This window comes from Prunus persica, chromosome G1 (assembly GCF_000346465.2).
Source record: "Prunus persica cultivar Lovell chromosome G1, Prunus_persica_NCBIv2, whole genome shotgun sequence".
Lineage (NCBI taxonomy): Eukaryota > Viridiplantae > Streptophyta > Magnoliopsida > Rosales > Rosaceae > Prunus > Prunus persica.
Window position 1 is genome coordinate 2324140 of NC_034009.1, and position 23007 is coordinate 2347146.

A 23007-nucleotide genomic window follows, 5' to 3' on the forward strand; every position below is an offset into this window, starting at 1 on the left:
ATTAATTGGTAGCACTTATTTCGCGGTATGTGATATTGGACCCCTGATATATCGATTCCATCATAACTCCCGCTTGAAAATCACGTAAATCTCTATTCCCATAAATAAGATAAGTTTTGGACAAGATTGTTAGTGCAATATATATGTATAGTTATATAAAATATTTGAAAATTCAAAGAAATAAAGCATTCTGCAGAATTTAACTGGTCATATACTATATTGCCAATTTAGAAAGATGAAGGTAGAGATTACTTATCTTGATCTTCATAGCCATCGTTAGAGAAATTAACTTGTTGTAGCAATTAAGTGTTTACCTATTTAAATTACCAACGAAAAATGCTTGTGCCAACAAATTTTATGGCATTACACCAAAGTTTGCATAAAAGCGGCAATTAAGAATAGTTTGGAAATCAAATACGTGTAGTGCCGAACAATGTAAAATGAAATCAAAACAATTGAAGCAATCAATATAAAGCTTTAGACAAAATTGAATTGCAGCACTAATTCTTTTGGATTCAACCTTCAGTTTAAAAGCAATAATAAAAACTATATTAATTGTCCCATTTAAATACTAGTGGAAAGCTTCTGCAACAGAAATTATAAAACCAATTACTCAAAACTGAAACCATTACAGTCAAAATATACAAAATGATTTCTACACAAAATCTGGGTAATTAAATACAACATAAATTTTGAAAAAATATGTAGGCATATATGCACAAAATGGAATTGTCAAATTTAATTTATCCATAAATGTAAAAAGATCTAATTCTCAATAAATTGAAGTTGGTTTCAAAACAGTTGTATCAGCCAACTAGCTAATGCTTTTATAGTTGTTGGCTGCCTCAAAATTAATTTTAAAACAAGAATAATGACAAAAATCTTATAAACCTTTCTGCCCTTTTTGCAACATAAATATCTATAATATTATCAAAATATTAAGTGGCAAAATCAATACACCCATTAAATATAAAATTGGTCAAACAAAATCAAATTGATGCAAAAATTGGTCATACCCAATAAGTGACAATAAAATGTAATAACAATATCATAATGAGATTTAAAACATTTAAAGCAATTGAAATTGTATAGACAACATAAAAGCTTTAAACTGCATCTACTCAAAACAAATCGTAATTTTCATTTTGAAAGTCCAATACAAATGCAAAAGCTTCAGTCAAAGAGTTAAAATGTATTAAAGCTAGCAATATGGGAAGAAAACAACTTTAACATACAAAGACTTTAGATTATTATAAAAATATATATTTTTCCTCTTTCCGTAAAGCCAAATACAAAAATCTTTATATTATAAATAACATATAAACAAATGAGAAAGATTTTAAGGTACAATGAAACTGAAGAAAACCAATTGATAGGTAAGTAAAAGCAAAATAAATTATAAGCAAGAAGGTGAGCTTGGCACGGTGAAGCACGTCAAATAAGCTATCCTAAAGTTTTTGTAGCCTCCCTACGTGTAGGTACTGACGGTCTACAAGACTCCAAGATACGACCTTAATACATAAACTCAAGATCCGTTATGAGTAGGGGTGGTTGCGGTTCGGTAACCGTGAATTTTTCCCCGAACCGCAAACCGACCGACTATTTCCGGTAAGGTGATTTTTAAAATAGCAAACCGACCGCTTTTTGCGGTTTACCGCAATGCGATAAACTGCAAAAATCGGTCGGTTACTATGAATTAACGGTTTAAACCGATTTGAATATTTTGGGGCTAAATTAGACAACTTTAGATCTTTTTGTGTCATAAAAATTCAATTTTCCACACTTTTAAGCCTAGGTTTGATGCCTCTTTTGAAGTTTTTTGAGTTCAAGCATACTTTAATCAAAAAATATAAATTCACAACCTCAACTTCTCAAGCATATATAAATTCACAACCTCAACCTCAACTTCTCAAGCATTCACAACCTAAAGAAAAATCCAATTCGAAGTTAATTAAAGTTACAAACCAAAAGGAGAACTCAAGTGTAGGTGGTGGTGAGTGAATTTTATTATAAGAAGAAGCCCTTCTTTATGAGTTGGAGTAGATGTTGTGTTTCGGGTGTATCGGTTTGTGTTTGGGGGATTAGAGGCATTAGGTGTGTTAGAGTGGCTAGACTCCATCTATAACACAACACAACACAAAAGCAATAACATAAAAGCATATTAATAATAGATTAAACTCAACCAAATTAAAACACAACATCTAACTACTAAAATGCAATTTTAAAAAAATTATATTTACGGTTTGCCGTAACCGCGAGTTGCCAAAATCACATACGGCAACCGCAACCACAATTGCCGTTCGATTTCTAAAACCGCAATTTTTGGTCGGTTTTTAGCTATCGCGGTTCCAATGCGGTATAATGTCGGTTGGTTTTTGCGGTTTTTCAGTTTTTCGGTCTAAAATGCCACCCCTAGTTATGAGGATGTTTACAGATAGATATGTTTCCAAGTCACATAACCATTGTCCAAAAATACTAACAGAAAATAGAGAATATATATAAAAGTAGAAAATAAGAGAATCAAATTGTGGCATGTGATATGTTGATGGAGTATCAAATTAAAAACAACATCTAACTACTAAAATGCAATTTAAAAAAAATTATATTTACGGTTTGCCGTAACCGCGAGTTGCCAAAATCACATACGGCAACCGCAACTGCAATTGCCGCTCGATTTCTAAAACCGCAATTTTTGGTCAGTTTTTAGCTATTGCGGTTCCAATGCGGTATAATGTCGGTTGGTTTTTGCGGTTTTTCAGTTTTTCGGTCTAAAATGCCACCCCTAGTTATGAGGATGTTTACAGATAGATATGTTTCCAAGTCACATAACCATTGCCCAAAAATACTAACAGAAAATAGAGAATATATATAAAAGTAGAAAATAAGATAATCAAATTGTGGTATGTGATATGTTGATGGTGTATCAAATGTAAAGGAGGAGTGACCTTTTATAAGCATCCAAGAACATGTAACATTTACCATATTAAACTATAAAATTAAGGCATTCAATATAAAATAATACCTGAAAATTAAATATGTATAACCCCACAATAAATAAAATAAAACAGTCAAAATAATTAAATAAATAAAAACGATTAAACTTTTAAAATCTTTTTAAAATTTCAATAAAAGGTGGCAATAATTGTGGTGTTAGTTGTGGTTTTCTTCTTTAAACCTAATTGTTTAGATAACATTTGTTTCGGTGAAATTTTAAGATGAGGTCTCAGGCTCTAAAATCCCTCCATGAATTCACAAATCTCATCATAAGTGTACTAAACGGAGCACTTTAGCAATATTGGATTTTAAGTGCCATCTAGCTCCAGGCAAAACTTTGGTGTCCCATCTTAGCCCCAAATTCCAACTCAAACCCCTCATTTAAACACATTGTGACTAATTTTCAAGACTTAAATGCCGTTTTGCTTTGTGAACTAAATCAAAATTGTCAATTTACTGATGATCTATTTTTCGGTAAATTTAGGACTTTAACTATATAAAAATAGCTAATTTGAGACTTGTCGTCAATTTTTTAGATTTCCATCCAAACTTCCGTTAAAATGAGGAGTAAAATCGTAATTTTCTTTATAAAAAAAAAAGAGAAAATTTTAAAATTTAAATTTTAAAAATAAGAAATAAAATGAGAAAATAACAAATAAAAAAAAACCAGCCCCTATCCCTGTACCCAACATAGCCGCACGCTCCCCGCCTCCCCTCCTCCCCTCCTCCTCCGGCAAGCGAAAGCCACTACCCAAAGAGCGACTCTACGTAGCTTGGATTCGATTTGAGGGCCAAAGGAGACACCTCCGTAAGTTGCAACAACTCGACATCAAACGACGCCGCATCCACCGCGATTTCCATACTCATCTATACACATATACAGATCACAGAACCCTAGATTCAGAATTCAAATCCCCAAGAGAAGTGAGAGAAAGGGAGAGAGTTTCGGTACCCACACATTGTTGTTCCGTTTGAGGAATTTGATTCCGTTTTGCATTGGCTGATTACGAATTCAAATTGTCCAGGTTTGGTCAATTCTTGTTTCCACTGAATAAGCATTTTGGAAAATTTCCCTGTTTTGTGAAATAGACAAAGCATAAAGAAAAAGGGTGATCATGAGTAACTATCAATTAGGTGTTTGGAGCATATTGAGAAGTACCGAACAAGTTCCATATTTGATAGGATATGTGACCATTACATCTACATCCATACTATGTAGCTTTTAATCCAAGAACAAGTCTCTACATGGTTGTTTAGCTCTTGACTGAGTGATTGCTCTTTCTGCTTAACTGTTGATATATTTAAAGAAAGTAATGAGCTTGAGCAAATTTGCATGCAACTTAGAAATGTTCATGTCACAGCTATATGTTGCTTTTGACGGATCATCATGGGCGTGCATGACCTACCATTTATAGCTGGCCAAGAGGTAGAATCAAGATCATTTATTGCAGGTTTTCGTGGTGCATGGTTCCGATGTAAGGTATCTATCATGATAAAGATTACTAGCTTTATCCATTGATGATCAATTTTGTTTCATCCTAAGTGTATTTTAAACTTGACTGTTGCACTCTTAAAACTGTGGTTAACAATTGCCAACATCTTGTATTGGTCTCATTGTTTTCACTATTGATACTGATACAAAACATTTATAACATTTGTCAGAGTCGGTTTGTTTCCTTATAAAGGGATATTAGGGAGTGCGAATGCTAAGAAGTTACTTAGGAATATGAAAAGAGTCATCCTTTGTTTAAGGAAACATTAAAAGTCTGTTTAGGGTGGAGGAAGAATCATTAGTAATCAAATTGTAAAAGAGACAGTACCTACAGTCTTGAAGATCACATTTTGACAGAACAATATGGCTTGGTAACAAAGGATTGGTTGTTTTATTAGTATATCAGGCTTTTTATGATTTCAGTTTTAAAAAATCTAGGTTTGGAGTTATTTATCGACTAGATCATGCTGTTGGTAGGCAAAGAAACCATCAAACAGATGTGACCAATGCGTTCTAGAAATATTTCAGCAATAGCAGCCATTGGCAGAGATTTCAAATGAAATAGATGAAACTTTTCCTTTGCATTGACCACTAATTATTAATCAGAATGTTGATTGTGATCAAGATTTGTGACTTAAGGTGGAGATACCAGAATTTATTGGAGAACAACTAGGGGAAGTTTTGGGTTGGTTAACTGAAGATGAAAGAATTTTGAATACCTTGATCTTCCAGATAGAAAGAAGGTGAAGTTGGTAGTAGTTTTGTTGAGAGGGGAACTACTATGAAGGACAAAAAGCTCACGTAGGAAACCAGCGAATTCAATCCTGCTCTAAGATGCATAAATTGACCATAGTCAGTTCTTCCACTAAACTATAAAGGAAACTTATCTTATTAATACTTAATAATAGTAATACCAAGCCCTCTAAAAGGAAATCATTAAGTTTGAGGATAAAGGCTAATGTTAGCTGAATCTGTGATGCAGGGCAGCGGCTATAAGCTGCTGTCCAGCGACCCAAACATACCCAAAAAACAGAGGATAGAAGATAAAGCAGTAGAATCGAAGTTGGAATGAAGATAACTGAGTTCTAGGGCAAAATCCCAATAGAAACTCTATAGACTAAAGTCTGAAATTATATTCATCATCAAAAACTAAATACAAGAGTCTCTTAGTAGCCTATTTATACTAGAATATAGAAAACCTAATTGACGTAGAAATTAAAAACCTAAACAGGAAATTAAACCAAATCCCAGTAAGAATAGGAAAACAAGTAATAAAATAACCTATTAATTTAATATAACTAAAAATTAGTCTTATTGGCTGATGCTCACTTAGATTAGGAAAGTCTAATAGATGCTCCTGCATCAATCTGAAATGTAGATCTTCTTGTTATTTGATAGGATAAAGAGGATAAAGGCTAATGTTATTCAGGAAATTAGGAACATAAATCCAGTAGTCTGGTGGAGTTACATAAGAACCATGCTGGACTATAGGTTGTGTTGGTTGGGAATGAAGATTGAAGCACATGTATGACCTAGAAACCAACCTAATTATTTTTTAATAGGACCTGAATAAGTAGCTTCTGGATTAGGCTCAAGAAAATATCAGGCAGATTGTTTATGATAGGATTGCAGTTTTGCATGATGAAGTTGGCGGTAAAGAATATATTTGTTTACTGCATAAAGTATCTTTTGAAGATGATGACCCTAACACTGAAATTTTCAGTCAATTACAATGATCAATTGGTATCAAGATGTTGTTGATCTTGCAATGAGGATGCTGTGAATGTTTCTATACCAACTACTTTGGTTGATATTGAGGGGGACTGAAAGTTTTGTAGGTTTTCAATCATGATTTAGTGAACCTTGCCAACAAATTGAAGGCTGTAATCGAAGGAGGGCCAAAATATTATGACATCCAATGAAAGTCAAAGACCCTGTTTGTTTTCTTATAAAATAATAATAGTATGGGTCAGGAATACTAAGAAATTATTTATAAATGTTAAATAGTCATCGATGTTTTGTGGGAGCATTAAAAGTCTGTTTAGGGAAGAAGAAGAGTTATTAGTAAGATATTTTGATAGCGACGTATTGTCTTATAGAAGTATTGGTATTTTCAGGTCTTAGTATATCAGATATTTTCGAGATTTCTCCTTAAGAATCGAGGCTCGAACAATGTTTGAACTTTGAAGTATGATTAGTCATCTACCTACTGTGTAGCAGGGACTCTGCTATGTTCTATTTACATCATACACCAAGAAGTTGTTGACCATTTAGGTAATCAAAGGCCTCATTCTTTCCTTAGGCATTTACTTTCTCATAGAAAAGATTCTGATGTTGAAAATTTTCATTAAACAAGGAAAATTCCGATGTTGTATGTGTTTCAAGCAAATGAGTACATGAGTTGTAATACATTTTCATACAGTTGTTGGGCTCTTTCTCCCCCATCCCTCTCCCTCTGTGTGATCTCTTGAGTGATCCATAGGTGCTGGTGGGATGGCATGTCTTTTTGTTAAGAAGGCAAGTAGAGCAGAGTGGGTAACTGTTAGAGTGGAATGATAGTTTATTTGAGAGGCAGATACTATTTTGGAAGCTAGGTAGAAGATTTTAGGGAGGAGGTAGAGTTTTCCCTGGGATAGAGTTATATTGTTTTTGCTATTTTGAACTGAGTATTATCAGGGATGGTTGGGGTTGGGGAGTTGTTGTTTTCTAGCCGATGTGTTCTCGATGGACTTCTGGCCCATCTTGCTCTGTAAATTTCTTTTAACAAAATTGCTGTTTCTTATCAAATAAATTCTGGAAGTAAAATACATTTCTTGTGGTTGCATTCTCCTGTTCCCTTAAGATTTTTTTTGTAGCTTTTGTATTTTCTTTTTGTTCCTTGGTTATATTTCATAAAATCTTTACTTACTCCACTAATAAAGAACAGATTTTCCTGCATTATTAGGTGGGATTTTTAGATTTATGACTAAGCCTTTAGAACCATATGTGTGCATAATTTACTTTTTCCAACCTGAATTATTCAACATATACATGCTTAAGCTTTACAAATACTACCATCAATTCTCCTATTTTTTGCTAAAAAAATTGGGCATCTGATATAACTTCCAATGATTTATGGTTTACTCTTCAAGATAATGATATCGTACTCTCTAAATGTTTTAATTGTCACCCAGATAATAGAGATTGCCTGGAGAATGGGTCAGATTTCAACCTCCTTGGAGTATTTTGACTTTCCGGGTGAAAGTAAGTGATATCCGTTGGTATGTTTCCTCAATGAGGATTTTTTTTGGGGGGGGGGTTGTTTGAGTTTGTTCTATATTTATTGTATATGTTAATGTACTTGATTAATTGTACTTTGATTTTGAGGATCATAAAGTAATTTATTATGTAAGAATTGCATATACTATCAAACAATATGGTCTGTGAGACGGGAATAGTAATAGTTGCCTAGTTTTTATTTATATCTATGAAGGCTCGTTTCTGGTTATCAAGTAAAATAAATATTTTTGTGAGAGTGATGGCTCTCTTTTTTCCTTTTTGTTTTCTGTAATTGTCCTTATCTGCAGAAATAACTTGGACAAAAATATATCAAGCAAGCCGTGCTTATAGTAAAAAGTCATCAAAGTCAAGAAAATTGCAATTGATGTTGCGGCCTTACTTTCCTCCTGTCTATCACGAAACTACAATGCCTGATGTCAATACAATAGCGGAAGTGGTAGTTCTTGTCGGTGATGTCTGGAAAGTGGGAGATTTAGTTGATTGGTGGAAGGATGGTTGTTATTGGTCTGGAAGAGTAACAGAAGTATTAGGGAATGAGAAAGTTAAGGTGATTCTTCTATTCCTCTCATATTGTCTTATTTTAAGTGCTGACTTTAGATACGTGTTTTCATTTTGTGTCTTGGCGCATTCGTTGAGGTGTTAAGCATAATTTTTTTCCCCTTCAGATTCTACGCTGTCTTCACTCCAATTTTTGACAAACCAATTGTTTGACCTCTGATTCACTGTAGATTGTTTAAACATAGCCGAAGTCATTGACTCCTTACAAAACCATGCTATACATGATTTTTCTTGAGCTCTTCGCTTAATTCACATGTCATTACTGGGTCAGGGGGAATGTGCTATGTTTATCTAGTGCAATAGAGTACTAGCTGCACTTGTTCGTTGAACTATAGTTACTTTGATGTCAAAGAGATGCTTTGCTTCTATATAATAATTGGTGTTCTCTATTTTTTTTCCAGATTGAGTTGCCGCCTCCTCCTGTTGGCGAAGGATGTTCCTATGAAGTTTCTTGCAAGGACTTGCGCCCATCCTTGGATTGGTCTCCAGAAAATGGTTGGACAGTACCCACAACGGTACCTACAGCCCATTCATTTATCTGTATCTTTTATCCTGTTTTTCGTTTATGCTTTGTTATGTAAAACTTTGTTTGAGCGGAAATATCAGATATTACCTCGAAATTGAGATGTGCGTTTATTTTGAATAATCATGTCCATCAGCTTGAATTGTCAGTTGTCCACATGCCCATCACATGATGATGATGATGATGCGGCACTTCCGGAAATTGGCACTTAACTAATGAGTGCCATGCATGAAATCATTTGTGAAGTTACAATATATATATATATATATATTGCTTTTTACTGAGAGCTCTCTTTCTCTCTCACGTTGTCACTTCGGTGTTGAACTTTTGGCATTGACCTTGCATCTAGTATTCTCCTATTGAAAATAATACATCTTTCATTTTTTTGTTTTTTGTTGGAACAATACATCATAGCTTTTTAGTTATTTATGTTCTGTTTATTTTTTTTCTGCAATTCTTACTTCTTGCCATCATGGGCTCCTGATTCATGAAAAAATGCCACAATCCTTGGCTAACCAATAATGCATTTGTCACCCATGTTAACATTCTTTCTTCAATTTGGTATTGAAGTATTAAAGCTACTTCTGCCTTGTCACTTTTGGTGGTTCTTCTGCCGTGTAGGTTTTGATGCTTCATGTTCAATTAAGAAAAGGAAAACAATTATTTTATCCTTCTATTTCTAAATTATTTGGAATGCCTTTTTGGTTGCAGGAGAGTGAAAATGGGCATCCTTGTGCTCGAATAATGAAGCCTTGTAATCAAGGTACGGATGCACATTTTACTTCTCACTGGTCAACAACATATTTGCAAACTTATGCATGTTATTATGTTGTTTTTATCCTTCTGACTCCAAAATCTAGGGCTTGCAACAACTGGCTGTTATAAAATAAAATTGAAGCCGTTAGAGGTGATTACTTATACATTGTGTTTTAAACCTTTTTTTTTTTTTTAAACTTAATTTTTATGTCAGTTCTGACAAGGCATTGGAACATCGACTATTCTAAAATGACAATGTCCATAAGACTGAGTGGTCATTTGATCTTTGGTGGAGTTGGCCAGTTGCTAACCTGGTCAATTATTAAACAACCAAAGATAAAGAAAGATCAAATCAGATAGCAGAACTGGAACCAATTTTATAATTCAATGGGATGTGGTGCCTTCTGGAAACTTAAGCATTTGCAACACTTATGCATCTTCTCCAGCCTTGTGGGCTTTGGTTATTGTCAATGCTGCTTGAACGGGTTTCAAATGCCACTCAACAATATTGAGATTTTAACCTTTTTATTAGGAGTTTAATACTTTGCCTTTGAATATAGTATGATCTGGTCATTAGTTAATATAAACTGTGAATTGCATCCATAGTTTATTGACTTTATCTTTCATATTGCTCAAGTAGAGGCTTTTTTAAATATTTTTTTGGGTGGACCATATGGAAAGGAAACAGTTACATACACATACAAGACTAAAATAGGTAGATCCCGTACAGAGGCTTGTTAAAGCTTTAAGCCAAACTAGTCTTCCCACATTTTGGCGTTGCTTTTCTCATACTACTTGTCCAGGCCTGGTGAAAGTACAGCAGTTTTAAGCATGTGGCAACTGTAGTTACACCTTATAATCTCCGTATAGGCTTGTGTGATGTTAAAGGCAAATTATGAGTTCTTGTATAATTATCCAGTTAACACAGGTCATATAGATATTGGTTTCAACTCCTCCTTGGTTAAGATTGACATGGGAGAAGTGAAACCAGATAAAAGTTTCAAGAGTTTGAAATGAATAATGAAAAAGTCTATGTTGAGCTTAAAAAAAGTAATAGTAGGAGAAGAAAAACAGAACATCAACGCTATAAGAATACTGTGGTGGAATTTTTGGTGAGTGTATAGTTGTCTGGCACCAGGTTTCATATCACTTCTATTGTAGTGTGCATAATGCAATCAAATTTAACCATAACAACTTGCTTCTTGCTCTTGAATCTTGCCTTTCAAATTTTTTGTAAACAGGAACTACAATTAATAGCACAATTGATCTGATTGAGAGAGGATTATATTGTTGTTGCAGGGGGCATTTCAAGCTTGACAGCCCGTTCTGTAGGTGATGGAAGAAAGGGTGTCCAAGCCATTGCTGGAGCATCACATCCTTCTTCTCAAGTATCTGCTAGCTCATTGCAACCTCTTGATGGATTAGAGGAAATGGCAAAGCAACCGTTAGGTGCTATAACAGCAAAGTTGACACCCACACCAGAAACAAATGTTGATTCTGACATGGCAGATAGTGGGATTGGGAAGACGAGTTGCTCAGATAGTGTTTCAAGTTCGCATATTAAAAATGCATCAAAGGGGATGGGGAGATCTACAACTGGGAAAGACAGAGTTGACAACAATGGGTCCTTAAAGAAGTTGAAAACAGATCAAAGCATAGTTTTAAATTCAATGAGCTCTGATACATTAGAAGGTGCGATTTTAGACTTGGAGGAACTTGTAAACCGGGTTAAATGGATGAAGGGTGTCTTGGAGATTGGAATGCCTTTGACAAGTGCCATGCGCCCCACTTGGAAGTTTTTGTGACATCATCCCTCGTCCACACCAAAATGACTGAGCATTTTCACACACAGTAAGTTTACCTTGTACACAGCACACAGCTATAACATGAAAAATTATGAATGGCATTTAGATTGTTACCAACTCATACTCATCTATTTTGGCCGTTTTCTTCCTTGGGGTTTAGTTGTTATTTGCTGAAAAACTGAGTGTACTGTGAAGCACATATTGAAAGGAAGGATGAATTTTGTGCACAACTTTCTTGACAAACGAACACTTCTCTTGTACCCACACTCCGTATAATTTTCCTCAAGTACAAACTTAAGGTCTATGTCCAGTGAATATACCGTCTTTTGTAAGTATGACTTTGTGAATTTCAAATTCTAACTCTGGGAGTGGCAGAAACAGATTGAGATTGGCAACTCTTTTGGTGAAGTAGATTAGTTTGTGATTGACATATTATGAAGTACTGTTTCAATTGTGTTGATGCGTGGAAAATGAGTTTAGGTAAAGTTTACTTGCCGACAGTTAAAATTTGTGCTTCAGTTTGCCCTGGTTTTGCTAAACGAAGGCAACCAGGGCTTGTGAAACATTTGCTGGTCCTGAAAATATGCTTTCTCAAAGATAATCACGTACTTGATAGATAAAAAAATGCTCATGGTGTGATGCAATAGTCTTTGTTATGATATGAATTGCACTCCTTTTGCCATCTGGTTGTGATGAAGCAATAATGACAATTTTTAACTGCTTTCATATTGGGTCTGGTGCCAAGGAAGGCAGGAGCAAAATGGACCAATAACATAGCCAGGAGAATTCACCTCTGTTCAATCTAGCAACTTTTTTTAGCACACTTGTGGATTATGGATATTCATGAGTAAGCTGCATTTAACCATATTGTTCCACTGCATTGTTATAAAATTTAGCATGATTATACCTTGCCCTAAGTATGTTTTTTTTCCCTTCTATTTATTCAGTCTTTTGTTGGAGATTGATTCTGTCGTCCTGTTCAAGATCTAGAGCCCTGAAGCAGGAAAGCTATCAGAAATTATTGATCAAATTTTGATTGCAGAAGCCAGACATTCTGAAGGCTCTTTCCTTTACCTGGCTTTAGCTTCTTCCAGTGGTCTCCATATATACCACGTGTTGAGATGCTTTCTTAATCTTGTAAATCAGTTTTGTTGTGATACTGTTATTACTCGTACTGAAAATGCCATTTTACAAGCCAACCTGTTACTGAATGTGCAGTTGAAGAGGAGAGGCTCAACTTTCTACTTCATTTTTTGAATACAAGTGATAGTCTAAACTACAAAGGGGTTCTCACACACATTATACCAAGGTGCCCCAGGGGTTCGAATTTGAGACCACTGATTTGCAAGTCAAAATTCTTTTCTATTAGACTAGACCCATTGACCCAACTTTACTTTCTTCTCAATCAAAAGTTTGTGTTATACTGTTTCAATCTACTGGGCCTCCCATCATCTAATAGTAAATACTAAAATGAAACATGAGATGAGATCTATAATATTGCACTATGGGCTTTGAAATTATTTCGATTTTTGACATTTTATATGATTATTAACACATAAGAAATCAAATGGTTCATGAGTTTTACATTAAAATTTGTAATCCAATATTAAAAAAATTCAAAAATAAGATTGATTAGGAAAGTAGTTGATTCCATACTTATTTGTATCTCCCTAATCCTTGATGTTTCCGATTCACACTTTCTTGGTTCAATATAGAAAACATCCATCAAAGTAAGACTACTTTGAGAACAGGGGTTGAGTTCTATAGCATCTTCCTTCAAGGGCGGTAGGACATGGATTGTTCGCCGTTCTAGAATTATATAGGCCTATGCAAGTACAACACAAATGCTAAATGGGCTGGCACAAACACGAATGGACCCAATTTTAATGGGCTGAATCGGGTCAGGCTATTATTTCATTCTAGATTTTTTTGTTTTGATGAAATATAGGTTTTATATTTTTTTCTGGTCTGAAATAATAGATCTAGATTGTAAATTAAAAAAGAAAAGGACGAAATAAAAAATGAAAATATAAGGGAATCTAACTCGAACTTCACCGGTTTATTCACTCTGAAAAGCATTTCAAACTCAAAAACTTTCCCTCCTTCCTTCTCTGAAAAAATGGAGCCTTTAGCTCTCAAGCTGATAATGGTCCAAGGCCCGCGGGAGGGCGAAACCCTAGACTTCGGACCCCGATCCAAGGTCCGAATCGGCCGCGTCGTCCGGGGAAACAACCTCCCGATCAAAGACTCCGGCATTTCCTCCAAGCACCTCTCAATCGAATACGAATCAGGCAAATGGGTGCTCCGAGACCTCGAATCTTCAAACGGTACCCTGTTGAACGACACCAAGGTCACCCCAAACACGCCCTTGGACCTCAACGACGGCGACGAAATCAAAATCGGAGAGTACACCTCGATCACCGTGAAGTTCGACGGCTACGAGGAGAGCCGGCTCAGACGGAACCCTAGGCGTGCCGCAGTCGCAGTCGTTGAGGAGACTACGGTGGGGTCGGTTGCACAGGGTCGGGTCCAGAGAGGTAGGGCTGCGAAGGAGAGGGAAGCAAAGCGCGAGTTGGAGAAAGAAAATGCTGAGGCGATTGAGGCCGTAGGGAATCGAAGGCGGGGCCGACCGCGCAAAGCTAGGGTTTTGAAGAGTGAGGTTGAAGATGAGAAGCCGGTGGAGGAAAATTTGGTTCCGGAAATGAGTACGAGGCGAACTCGGAGCTCAAAGAATGAGGAATTGGGAAAGATTCCAGGTAATTCTGGTGTAGATGGTGGAGAGGTGAAGATTGAGCCAAAAAGGACACGTGGCGGTGCGAGGAGGAGGAAGAATGTACCAGAGGAGCTACCGGTGTGTGATAAACCTGATGTTCCTGAGCAGAGAGACTGTGTAATAATTGATGTGAAGGACGATGAGGCTTCAAAAGAGCTGAATTTTGAGGAAGAGAAACATGAAGAGGCTGGTAAAGAGTTTAATGTTAGAGTAGAGAGTGGTGATAAGGTTGACAATGGAAGTGCGAGTGGTGATAAGGTTGACAATGGAAGTGCGAGTGGTGATAAAGGTGAGAATGGAAGTGGGAGGGGTGGCAAGGGTGACAATGGAAGTAGTAGTGGTGTTAAGGGTGACAATGGAAGTGGTAGTGGTTCAGGTGTTAATGAGAGTTGTGACTTGGAGAAGATGACACTTGGCCAGTGGTTTGATTTTTTGGAGGTTCATCTGCCGAAGCAGATCATTGATGAGACGGAGGAGGTCATTGGGGAAATGGTAGAGAAAGCTAAGCGACTTCAGGAGTACATGGCACAACAGAAGGAGAAGGGTCATGTGCTTGTGGGCTAAAGGGAGGAGCTGGGAGGATCAGAACCTTGTTTTTTGTGGTAAGTTGCAGCTCTAAATTTCTCTGTTTTTGTATGAATTACTTTGTTAACGAAATTTGTATTGTGTTGGTTTTATTATGATAGACCTTAATATATGCATATGCCATTGCTTAAATGTGCTGAAGTTACTCGGTCTTTAATTTGAAGTCTTGGATATGAATACGAAGTGGAATCTATTGAATGTCTAATAAGGGGTGAGATGAAACTAATTTAAGTGCAGAAGTGAGCATGATTTATATTGAGGGGGCTGGTTTAGCATTTGCAATCAAGTGTTCTACCTAAGAAATATGACTGATAGTAAAATAAAGAATTTTCCTGTTTTGGGTAGGTTGATTGTGTGTTAAAATTGTATTACTGATAAAAAGGAGGTCACATATGTACACTGTCAAAGCAATGGTTTTTGATAACTTATCCAATAAAGAGGGAGCATAAATGATATGCTGCATTCTCTAGCCAATTGCTTGTGCGTGTTTGTTCATTGTGTTATGGAAAAAATAATTGAATTCTTTATCGCCAGAAAGCATTCTCTCTATGAAGGCCTTTAGAACTTATTATTCTTCTTGTGTACTATGCAAGATAAATGGTTTTCAAAACAAATTGTCTTGGGCTGCTACTAAACACTGTCAACTACTGCTGCATATCAGAGAAATGAAAATTTTGAATTTGTGATATTTTAACATTGGTGACCAGAAGTTATCATCATCTGTAACATTCTCGATGTGTGACAACATTCAGTAACTGTTATGTTGTGTTTTTTTTTTGCCTGTCTTAAGTTGAAATTACCGGTGGCATGTCCACAACCTATGAATGACTATCTTGTAACAAAGTGATTTAAGTTTGGAATTGATTGAACTTTTCACTGGGCAAAAGTTGACCCGTACTGTTGTGTTTTTTTGTTTGTTCATTCGGTGATTTCTCCAGGATATCGGTGTGGTGTATGCAAATCCAAATGTTAGGGAAATCTTCACTCAAACCATCTGGACCAGATGATTAAATGAAACTAAGAGCAAGTCACACTACACAACAAATTCAAGAAATGCTTGAAAGCTCAAACATTCGGGTATTAGCTCCCTTAACTGGCTTGGCATGTCAAGTTCATATAGGTGATTTCCTTGCTGAATTTGGGAGTGCAAAGGAGATAATGGTGACATCTTCTTTAGTTCATATCTATCTATATTAGTCTGACCTAGTTTATATATGCTGGTGACATCTTCTGTAGTTTGTATATATATCTTGCCATGAATTTGTTAACTCTTGCATCCAGGTCAGTTACAAGTCTTGATTGCAGACATAATTTTACTGGACAGGTCAGTTGGGTTAAGTGGATTGAAATTTAAAATCTACTTAACAAAGTTGGATCTTATGGAAATATTCCTGTTCTAATATAACCTGCTTGGATTGCATTGTTTGTGAGACATTTACAGATAGGTTAACTGGATTAAACCTTTTATACAATCAATTCCCATCCTCCTACTCTTTTCCTCATCCCTTTCATTCTTCCTCTCATTTCAGACTTAGTTCATTCTGAGCCTTGAGGGCAAAGGAATGATTCATTTTCATGCTTTTAAGTATATTATGTGTAATGTTTTCTTATAGACTATACATTTTATTTCATAACATAGCCACAAACATACATTTTATAGACTTTGGGTTTGGACTTAATTTAGATTGATTGATATTAAATATTTAGCCCTCAAATTTACATATTAGCTGTTGGATGTGTTTTTTTTAACCGTTGAGATTGAATGGATTAATCATGGCCATGAGATGAAGCTTAATCAGCATTATTATTATTTATTTTTTTATAATAGTACTAGTAGGATTTTGAAGAAATTTTGTTTGAATACTAAAGTGTCCGAGGGTGCCCTCTTGAACTGAAATTCTGGTTTTGTTTTTTCATGGCAAACGTTTCAAACTAATCCTTTCATTCCCATCCCACATTCAATTGATGGTAAGGGATATTACTGACTTGGTCAACATTTTTGTCTTTCTTTTTCTCCTTTTTTTGTGGTGCATGTATGCGTAGCTGCTAACATGCATACCAAATGCCCAAGTCCTATCAAATTCCTCTTTAAGTGTGGAGAGAGAGATCTAGGCGTTATTTGATTAGTTATGTTTTATAAATTATTTGACGGACACGTTATTGGTGGGAGACTAGAGACTTCAAACTTGGTCCAAAAAATGTGTTTTTACTTGAGCAAATGAGATTTATTTGGTCCAACCTCTGCAAAGGAATATTCTTCTCCTGGCTGCATGAAATCTCTAAGTGCCTAAAAATATACATTAGAGTTTTCAAAAGAAAGTAAATATTTTTTTGGGAGATTCACTATTATATTCAATATAAGGACTCAAGTTATAAAAAAAAAAAAATTATATTAAATAGACTTTAGAAACATATTTAAAGTCCATTTACAACTTAACAAATATGCATTTAACTTCTTAAAACAAGCACAACCCTAAAACCTTATAAAAATACACAAAATACTCAATAGGGCATCAAAGTAATTTAATAATCAAAATTAAATTCAATATAACCAACTATCATTTTTTGAGTTTGTTTATAAAAATTAAATGGTATAGGGTTTATTTATATTATTAGTGCTAAGAATGGGTATATGACTAAATATCTCATATTTTTTTAATGTGAAAGGAGATTCGAATTTGTGATATTTATTTTAAGAAAAGTATAGTTTATTGGTGCAATTGCACATACTTCTTTTTTCATACAAGCATACTGAGGGAGGGGGAAATCGAACTTAAGATTACTAGTGCAGGGGTAAAAACTCATAACCACTTGAGTTACAAATCCCTCACAATTGTATATGCTTCTTAATATTATATGCCGGGTTGTTCAAAGAAAATATTATTTTGAAAAATGTACTTAAAAAAAATATATATATATATAAGTGATAATCTAAATTACTTTAAATTCATTTATTTTATTAAAATTAATTTCAACTCAAGAGACTTGACTCACTATCTTAACTGGCTGATATAACTCACTTTTGCTTAGAGAATGTACTTAAAACTATCTAAAATAAAATTCAAATTTGTGTTATTTTCTAAGAAAATAATTATTATGTTTGGGGCTTGGCCGCCACGCACCACCTTGTTGTTTTCTTTCTAGGACTGATTTTTTTTTTTTCTTGCGCCTCAAGATTGATTGCCATTTGAAAATAATTATAATGTTTGGGGCTTGGCCGCCACACACCACCTTGTTGTTTATTTTTTATTCTTGCGCCTCAAGATTGATTGCCATTGGCCCACGAAGTCCCGTTTTTGTCAATGAAAAACAACAAGAATACATTGTTTTGCTGATTGTGCCAAAATCTTCTTTGACTTAGCCGCAGAGAAGTTTCAATAACATGAGACGTAATTGACTTGGACAGACCCATTAAATTTTTGGACCCTTGTAACCACAGAACCATAACTTCTCTTTTGAATACATATAATTCAGGCATATATTATTGAAAAAATTAGAGTATACAACTCTAATATAGATTTGTTAGAGATAAAACAGGTAAACAATTTACTTGTATTAAACTCACAAAATATTACAATAAAATAATTTTTAAAGAAAAAACCAACTCTTACAAGCACTTTTTTTCACTTTTAAACACAAACTCTAAAACACTCGTACTCCTCGTAAAAACTACTTAACTCTATAGCTTATTGCTCACTTTTCTTTTGGACTCAATCCTTGATTCTTGATTGGTTAAATTATAACGCTTCTTTCGGCTAGTGGATGACTTGCTAGGAGTCTCTCATGGCCGTCAGATCTCCTTTAATAAAGTTCAGCTGTTAAGTGGGGTTTTTTCTATTTATAGTTGTTGTTGCGGACTTTGCTTTGCATTCCACCGCTCAATTCCTCTACATTTTTATTTTTAATTATTTAATTAAACAGTGTTATGGTCCTTTAAAAGGAGGTGGAGGGTGTAGGTAGGTGATACTTTGTGTGTGTTGAGACTTGAGAGAATGCACGTACCAAGCACAAAACTTGTCCCAATAGAAGAAGATATGGAGAGTTCTTCTAAGCTACCCCTTCATATCTGCCATGTCCACAAACTTTCAATCGTCATCAACCGGACACATATATTCTTCCACTCTATAGCTTTAGTCTTCTTGCTTTACTACAGAGCTTCTTTCTTCTTCTTCCAAGACCCTACCAAAACCAAAGCAACCACCGTAGCATGGCTTCTTGTGTTTGTCTCAGAAATCCTCCTATCCTTCGAGTGGCTCCTCGGCCAGTCTTCTCGGTGGCGTCGCGTTTCGCGAACCGCGTTCCCGGAGAGGCTGCCTGCCGATGATAAGCTCCCGGCTGTTGATGTGTTCATCTGCACTGCGGATCCGGAGAAGGAACCGACTGTGGGGGTGATGAACACTGTGTTATCTGCCATGGCAATGAACTATCCGCCAGAGAAACTTCATGTGTATCTGTCCGATGATGGTGGTGCTGCTGTCACTTTGAAGGGTATGAGAGAGGCTTGGAGGTTTGCAAAGTGGTGGCTTCCATTTTGTAGGAGGTATGGGATCAAGTGCAGGGCTCCTGAGGCTTATTTCTCTGCAGAAGAGGAAGATGCTGATTTTGGCGGCAGCGAGTTCATTCAAGACAGAGAAGATATTAAGGTGAATGAGAGTTGAAATTTTCGAATTAACTGTATATCACCGATTTATTAGTGATAGGACACAAGAAAACAGTACTCATATGTGACAATATATTATGTATTATATTAATGGTGTTTCTGGCTACCAGAGTTGATGGGGGAGATTTGGGTGCAGGAGAAATATGAGGCGTTCAAGAAAAAAGTAAAAGCAACGGTTGGAGACACAAGGAGCGGACCGAGTCGAGATCACCCTGCAGTGATTGAGGTATATATTGACATTTGGTATTGTTTTGGTTTTGAGAGTAAGCCTTGGTTTGTGATCTCATCATCACAAAATGCCATGTTTCCAAGTTCTTCTTTGGTTTGCTAACCGACAAGTGTGCATTTTCCTATTTTGTCCTTTACTAATGGATATGTATAAACGCAGTTAGCTAGATAGAAAGCATTCCATGCCCACACAAAAAACAAAAACAAAAACATGTCCCCACCGCTAACATGAATTCATGATCATAACCCATATCTGGAAATTTGGCAGGTTATACAAGAAACATCCAGCGATGATGCAATTCAAGAAAATGAAACCAAAAATATTCCTCTCCTAGTATACGTTTCTCGTGAGAAAAGGCCTTCTCATTTTCACAATTTTAAGGCTGGAGCGCTCAATGTTCTAGTATGCATTTCTCTCTTTCAATCTTTCGTTAATCTTCCTCTATTTATGCATCTACAGTAATATTCTTTTATCAAATATCTAGTATGAGCATCGACCCAAAGTGATATCTAGTATGATCATCGACCCAAAGTGACAGTGTGACATAATTTATACAAGCCCGACTATGTGACAAGTGAACAATTTTTCTACATATCTATGTATTTATTTATTTACGTGTAAATTAATATATTGTGCACTTATTGTTTTTCAGCTACGGGTCTCTGGTGTGATAAGCAATTCTCCGTACATATTAGGGCTAGATTGTGACATGCATTGCCATGATCCAAGTTCCGCTCGGCAAGCAATGTGTTTCCATCTTGACCCAAAGATATCACCCTCTCTAGCATTTGTTCAATTCCCTCAAAAATTTCACAACATCAGTAATAATGATATCTATGACAGTCAGATGAGGTCGATATTTTGGGTATGGATTCAAGGACAAAACTTCACTTTAGTTATACATGAATATATTTAATTATAAATTGGCCCCTAAATATAATTAATGAAAATCATATATATATTTTATGTGCAATAATATATCTGACAATTTTATGACTTGTTGGTCTTGACTACTTTCAAAGCTGCTATGGCAAGGTGTTGATGGGGTTGGAGGGCCAGGTGTGGCTGGTACTGGCTATTACATCAAGAGGTTGTCCTTATGTTCAAGCTCCAAACATGAAGGTGTGTTTTTGTATACATAGTTTTACTTGGATCGACTTGGTAATTGAGAGTGCATATCTGTGTCATTGTCTTTGTTGTACAACTGCAGGTCACACTTAATAAATACCAAACAGTCAATCACCCAGTTTTTGTCAATCATTTCAGTTTGATTGTATTAATCTTTGCTTCAAGGAAAAAGCTATGGTTTGAAAAAGAAAATTAAATTGTTATTATCCTGACAAGTTTATCCTAGGACATCGGGTGCTATCAACCCCTTATCCATTAATAGTATATATTCTTAGACATTATATAAGCATGTATTTGTATGTTATAATTGATCACAAGCTTCTTACTAGTTTCACTATTGAATTTCCAGATGGGGATCCCATGAAACTTAGACAATCTTTTGGTCCATCCAATGAGTTCATCAAATCCCTCCACCAAAACAACAAGCCTGATATGCTCATCCACAGAAAGAATGCATTGCTAAATGAAGCCCAACTTCTAGCCTCTTGTGCCTTCGAAAATGGCACCGAATGGGGGGAAGAGGCAAGTGCAGATACTTTTAAAACTATACCCATTGAATCATTCAACTTAATAATATTAATAATTATTGTGGTCTTTCTTTCATTTATGGCAGGTTGGGTTCATGTATGGGTCTGTGGCGGAAGATTACGTCACAGGGTTTCGTTTGCATTGCAAAGGTTGGATTTCAGTGTATTGTAATCCACCAAGGCCACAGTTCTTGGGCAGAGGTATCACCAATTTGGATGACTTTTTTGTCCACGTAACTAGATGGACCTCTGGGATGGTTGATGTTCTTTTCTCCAAGTTTTGTCCTCTTATATATGGCCCTTTCAAAACGTCCACTTTCCTTCACAGTATGTGTTATGCAGAAATGGCTCTTATCCCCATTGTCCATTTCTTGCCATTGTGGTGCCTTGCCACCATACCTCAGCTCTGCCTCCTCAATGGCATTCCTTTGTACCCAGAGGTAATTAAAGATTTTTTTAGCATATATTTCTTCCTATCGAATATCTTTTGCGCAAATGATTCAAGATAAAGAGTACTTATCTTTTAAGAAAATTCTTGCGCATAATAAAAAAAATTTATCTTTTGTTACGCTATCTAACAACAAAGACTGACACAGTCTGACAATCTCACAATATAAATATTTATCTTATAGTCATCCATTCTATTCTACTGCCCTCATAAAAAAAATAATTCTCGTCATAAAATCTTCAATTTGATTTAGTGTCATGCAATATCCTAATACATACTGGTCTTGTTCTTGGATTTGCAGGTCTCAAATTCATACTTCATTGTATTTTCATTCGTATTCCTATCGTTGATTTCAAAACATTTATACGAGGTTCTTTCAACGGGATTTACGTTTCGACATTGGATAAATGAGCAAAGGGTATGGATGATGAAGTCAGTTATATCTGACTTATATGGCAGTGTGGATGGCTTCATGAAGAAAATTGGTATGAGAGAAGCCAGTTTCTACCTAACCAACAAAGTTGACGATGTTGACCAACTCAAGCGTTACAATATGGGGGTATTTGATTTCCAAACATCAATATTATTTCTTGCTCCAATGGCTGCTCTGGTGATCTTGAACATGGCTTCCTTTGCAGTTGGGATTTATAGAGTCATCTTGTTGGGGGAGTTGGACAAATTTTGCATACAAGTTTTCATACCCTTTTATGTCATTTTGATGAACTACCCTATCGTTGAAGGGATGCTGATAAGGAAAGACGGGGGTCGCATTCCACCATCAGTCACATTACTCTCTGCCATAGTTTCCTTGATTTTCTATTTTTTGGGTTATATTATTTTCATGTAGCAAGGCCAATAGGGACATGGCCAGCGTCCACGATATTTCCATTTTTTTGAGTTAATAATATGGTTTGTATGTTTTTATTGTTCTTATTATTATTCTTTAATACAAGTGATAGTCTAAATTATAAAGAGAATGAGGTTTCTCGTACACACGCTACTAAGGTGTCAAGATGGTTCAAACACAAAACCATTACTTTGCAAGTCAATGTTATTTTTTTTTTTTTTTTCGAGTATAAGCGATAGTCTAAACTAGAGGAAATGGTGGGTTTCTCACACACACTACTATAATGTCATAGAAGTTCGATCCTGCTACCACTAGTTTGCAAGTCAATACCCTTTTCTTTTATTCATTAAAAAATTCTACTGCTTTTGCCTTTAAATTTGGCGTTCTATAGAGTGAAGCCATA

The 23007-nt window shown here is 35.6% G+C and overlaps 3 protein-coding genes across 7 annotated transcripts; all 3 read left to right on the forward strand.

Moving 5' to 3' along the window:
- Positions 3379-12897, forward strand: LOC18791895. Of its 5 annotated transcripts, none has more exons than XR_002271943.1 (9): positions 3380-4019; positions 4356-4474; positions 7660-7729; positions 8053-8312; positions 8725-8838; positions 9558-9609; positions 10902-11453; positions 12153-12254; positions 12355-12897. XR_002271943.1 is itself a non-coding variant. In XM_020565164.1 (8 exons), exons 2-7 carry the CDS (start codon positions 4382-4384, stop codon positions 11405-11407), a joined length of 1095 nt encoding a protein of 364 aa, XP_020420753.1. In that variant the 5' UTR covers positions 3379-4019; positions 4356-4381; the 3' UTR covers positions 11408-11453; positions 12355-12897. The 5 variants fall into 5 exon arrangements, 2 of the variants coding, with proteins under 2 accessions (XP_020420753.1, XP_020420748.1); XR_002271942.1 differs by having other exon boundaries at positions 12157-12254; XM_020565164.1 differs by lacking the exon at positions 12153-12254 and having other exon boundaries at positions 3379-4019.
- Positions 13387-16185, forward strand: LOC18788587 (FHA domain-containing protein At4g14490). The gene is made up of 2 exons (XM_007224539.2): positions 13387-14782; positions 15704-16185. Exon 1 carries the CDS (start codon positions 13527-13529, stop codon positions 14742-14744), a length of 1218 nt encoding a protein of 405 aa, XP_007224601.1. The 5' UTR covers positions 13387-13526; the 3' UTR covers positions 14745-14782; positions 15704-16185.
- On the forward strand, positions 18394-22690 carry LOC18791006 (cellulose synthase-like protein E1). The gene is made up of 8 exons (XM_007225174.2): positions 18394-19408; positions 19562-19651; positions 19922-20056; positions 20307-20519; positions 20677-20776; positions 21132-21304; positions 21396-21749; positions 22059-22690. Exons 1-8 carry the CDS (start codon positions 18758-18760, stop codon positions 22602-22604), a joined length of 2262 nt encoding a protein of 753 aa, XP_007225236.1. The 5' UTR covers positions 18394-18757; the 3' UTR covers positions 22605-22690.

What these genes read in the sequence shown, in the direction of transcription:
- LOC18788587 (XM_007224539.2), top strand. Translation starts at nt 13,527, where the DNA reads ATGGAGCCTTTAGCTCTCAAGCTGATAATGGTCCAAGGCCCGCGGGAG.
- LOC18791895 (XM_020565164.1), top strand. Translation starts at nt 4,382, where the DNA reads ATGGGCGTGCATGACCTACCATTTATAGCTGGCCAAGAGGTAGAATCA. An exon ending in TTTTGACTTTCCGGGTGAAA is followed by an intron (nt 7,730 to 8,052) that starts GTAAGTGATATC and finishes CCTTATCTGCAG; the next exon opens with AAATAACTTGGACAAAAATA. An exon ending in TAGGGAATGAGAAAGTTAAG is followed by an intron (nt 8,313 to 8,724) that starts GTGATTCTTCTA and finishes TTTTTTTTCCAG; the next exon opens with ATTGAGTTGCCGCCTCCTCC.
- LOC18791006 (XM_007225174.2), top strand. Translation starts at nt 18,758, where the DNA reads ATGCACGTACCAAGCACAAAACTTGTCCCAATAGAAGAAGATATGGAG. An exon ending in AGATGAGGTCGATATTTTGG is followed by an intron (nt 20,520 to 20,676) that starts GTATGGATTCAA and finishes CTACTTTCAAAG; the next exon opens with CTGCTATGGCAAGGTGTTGA. An exon ending in GCATTCCTTTGTACCCAGAG is followed by an intron (nt 21,750 to 22,058) that starts GTAATTAAAGAT and finishes TTGGATTTGCAG; the next exon opens with GTCTCAAATTCATACTTCAT.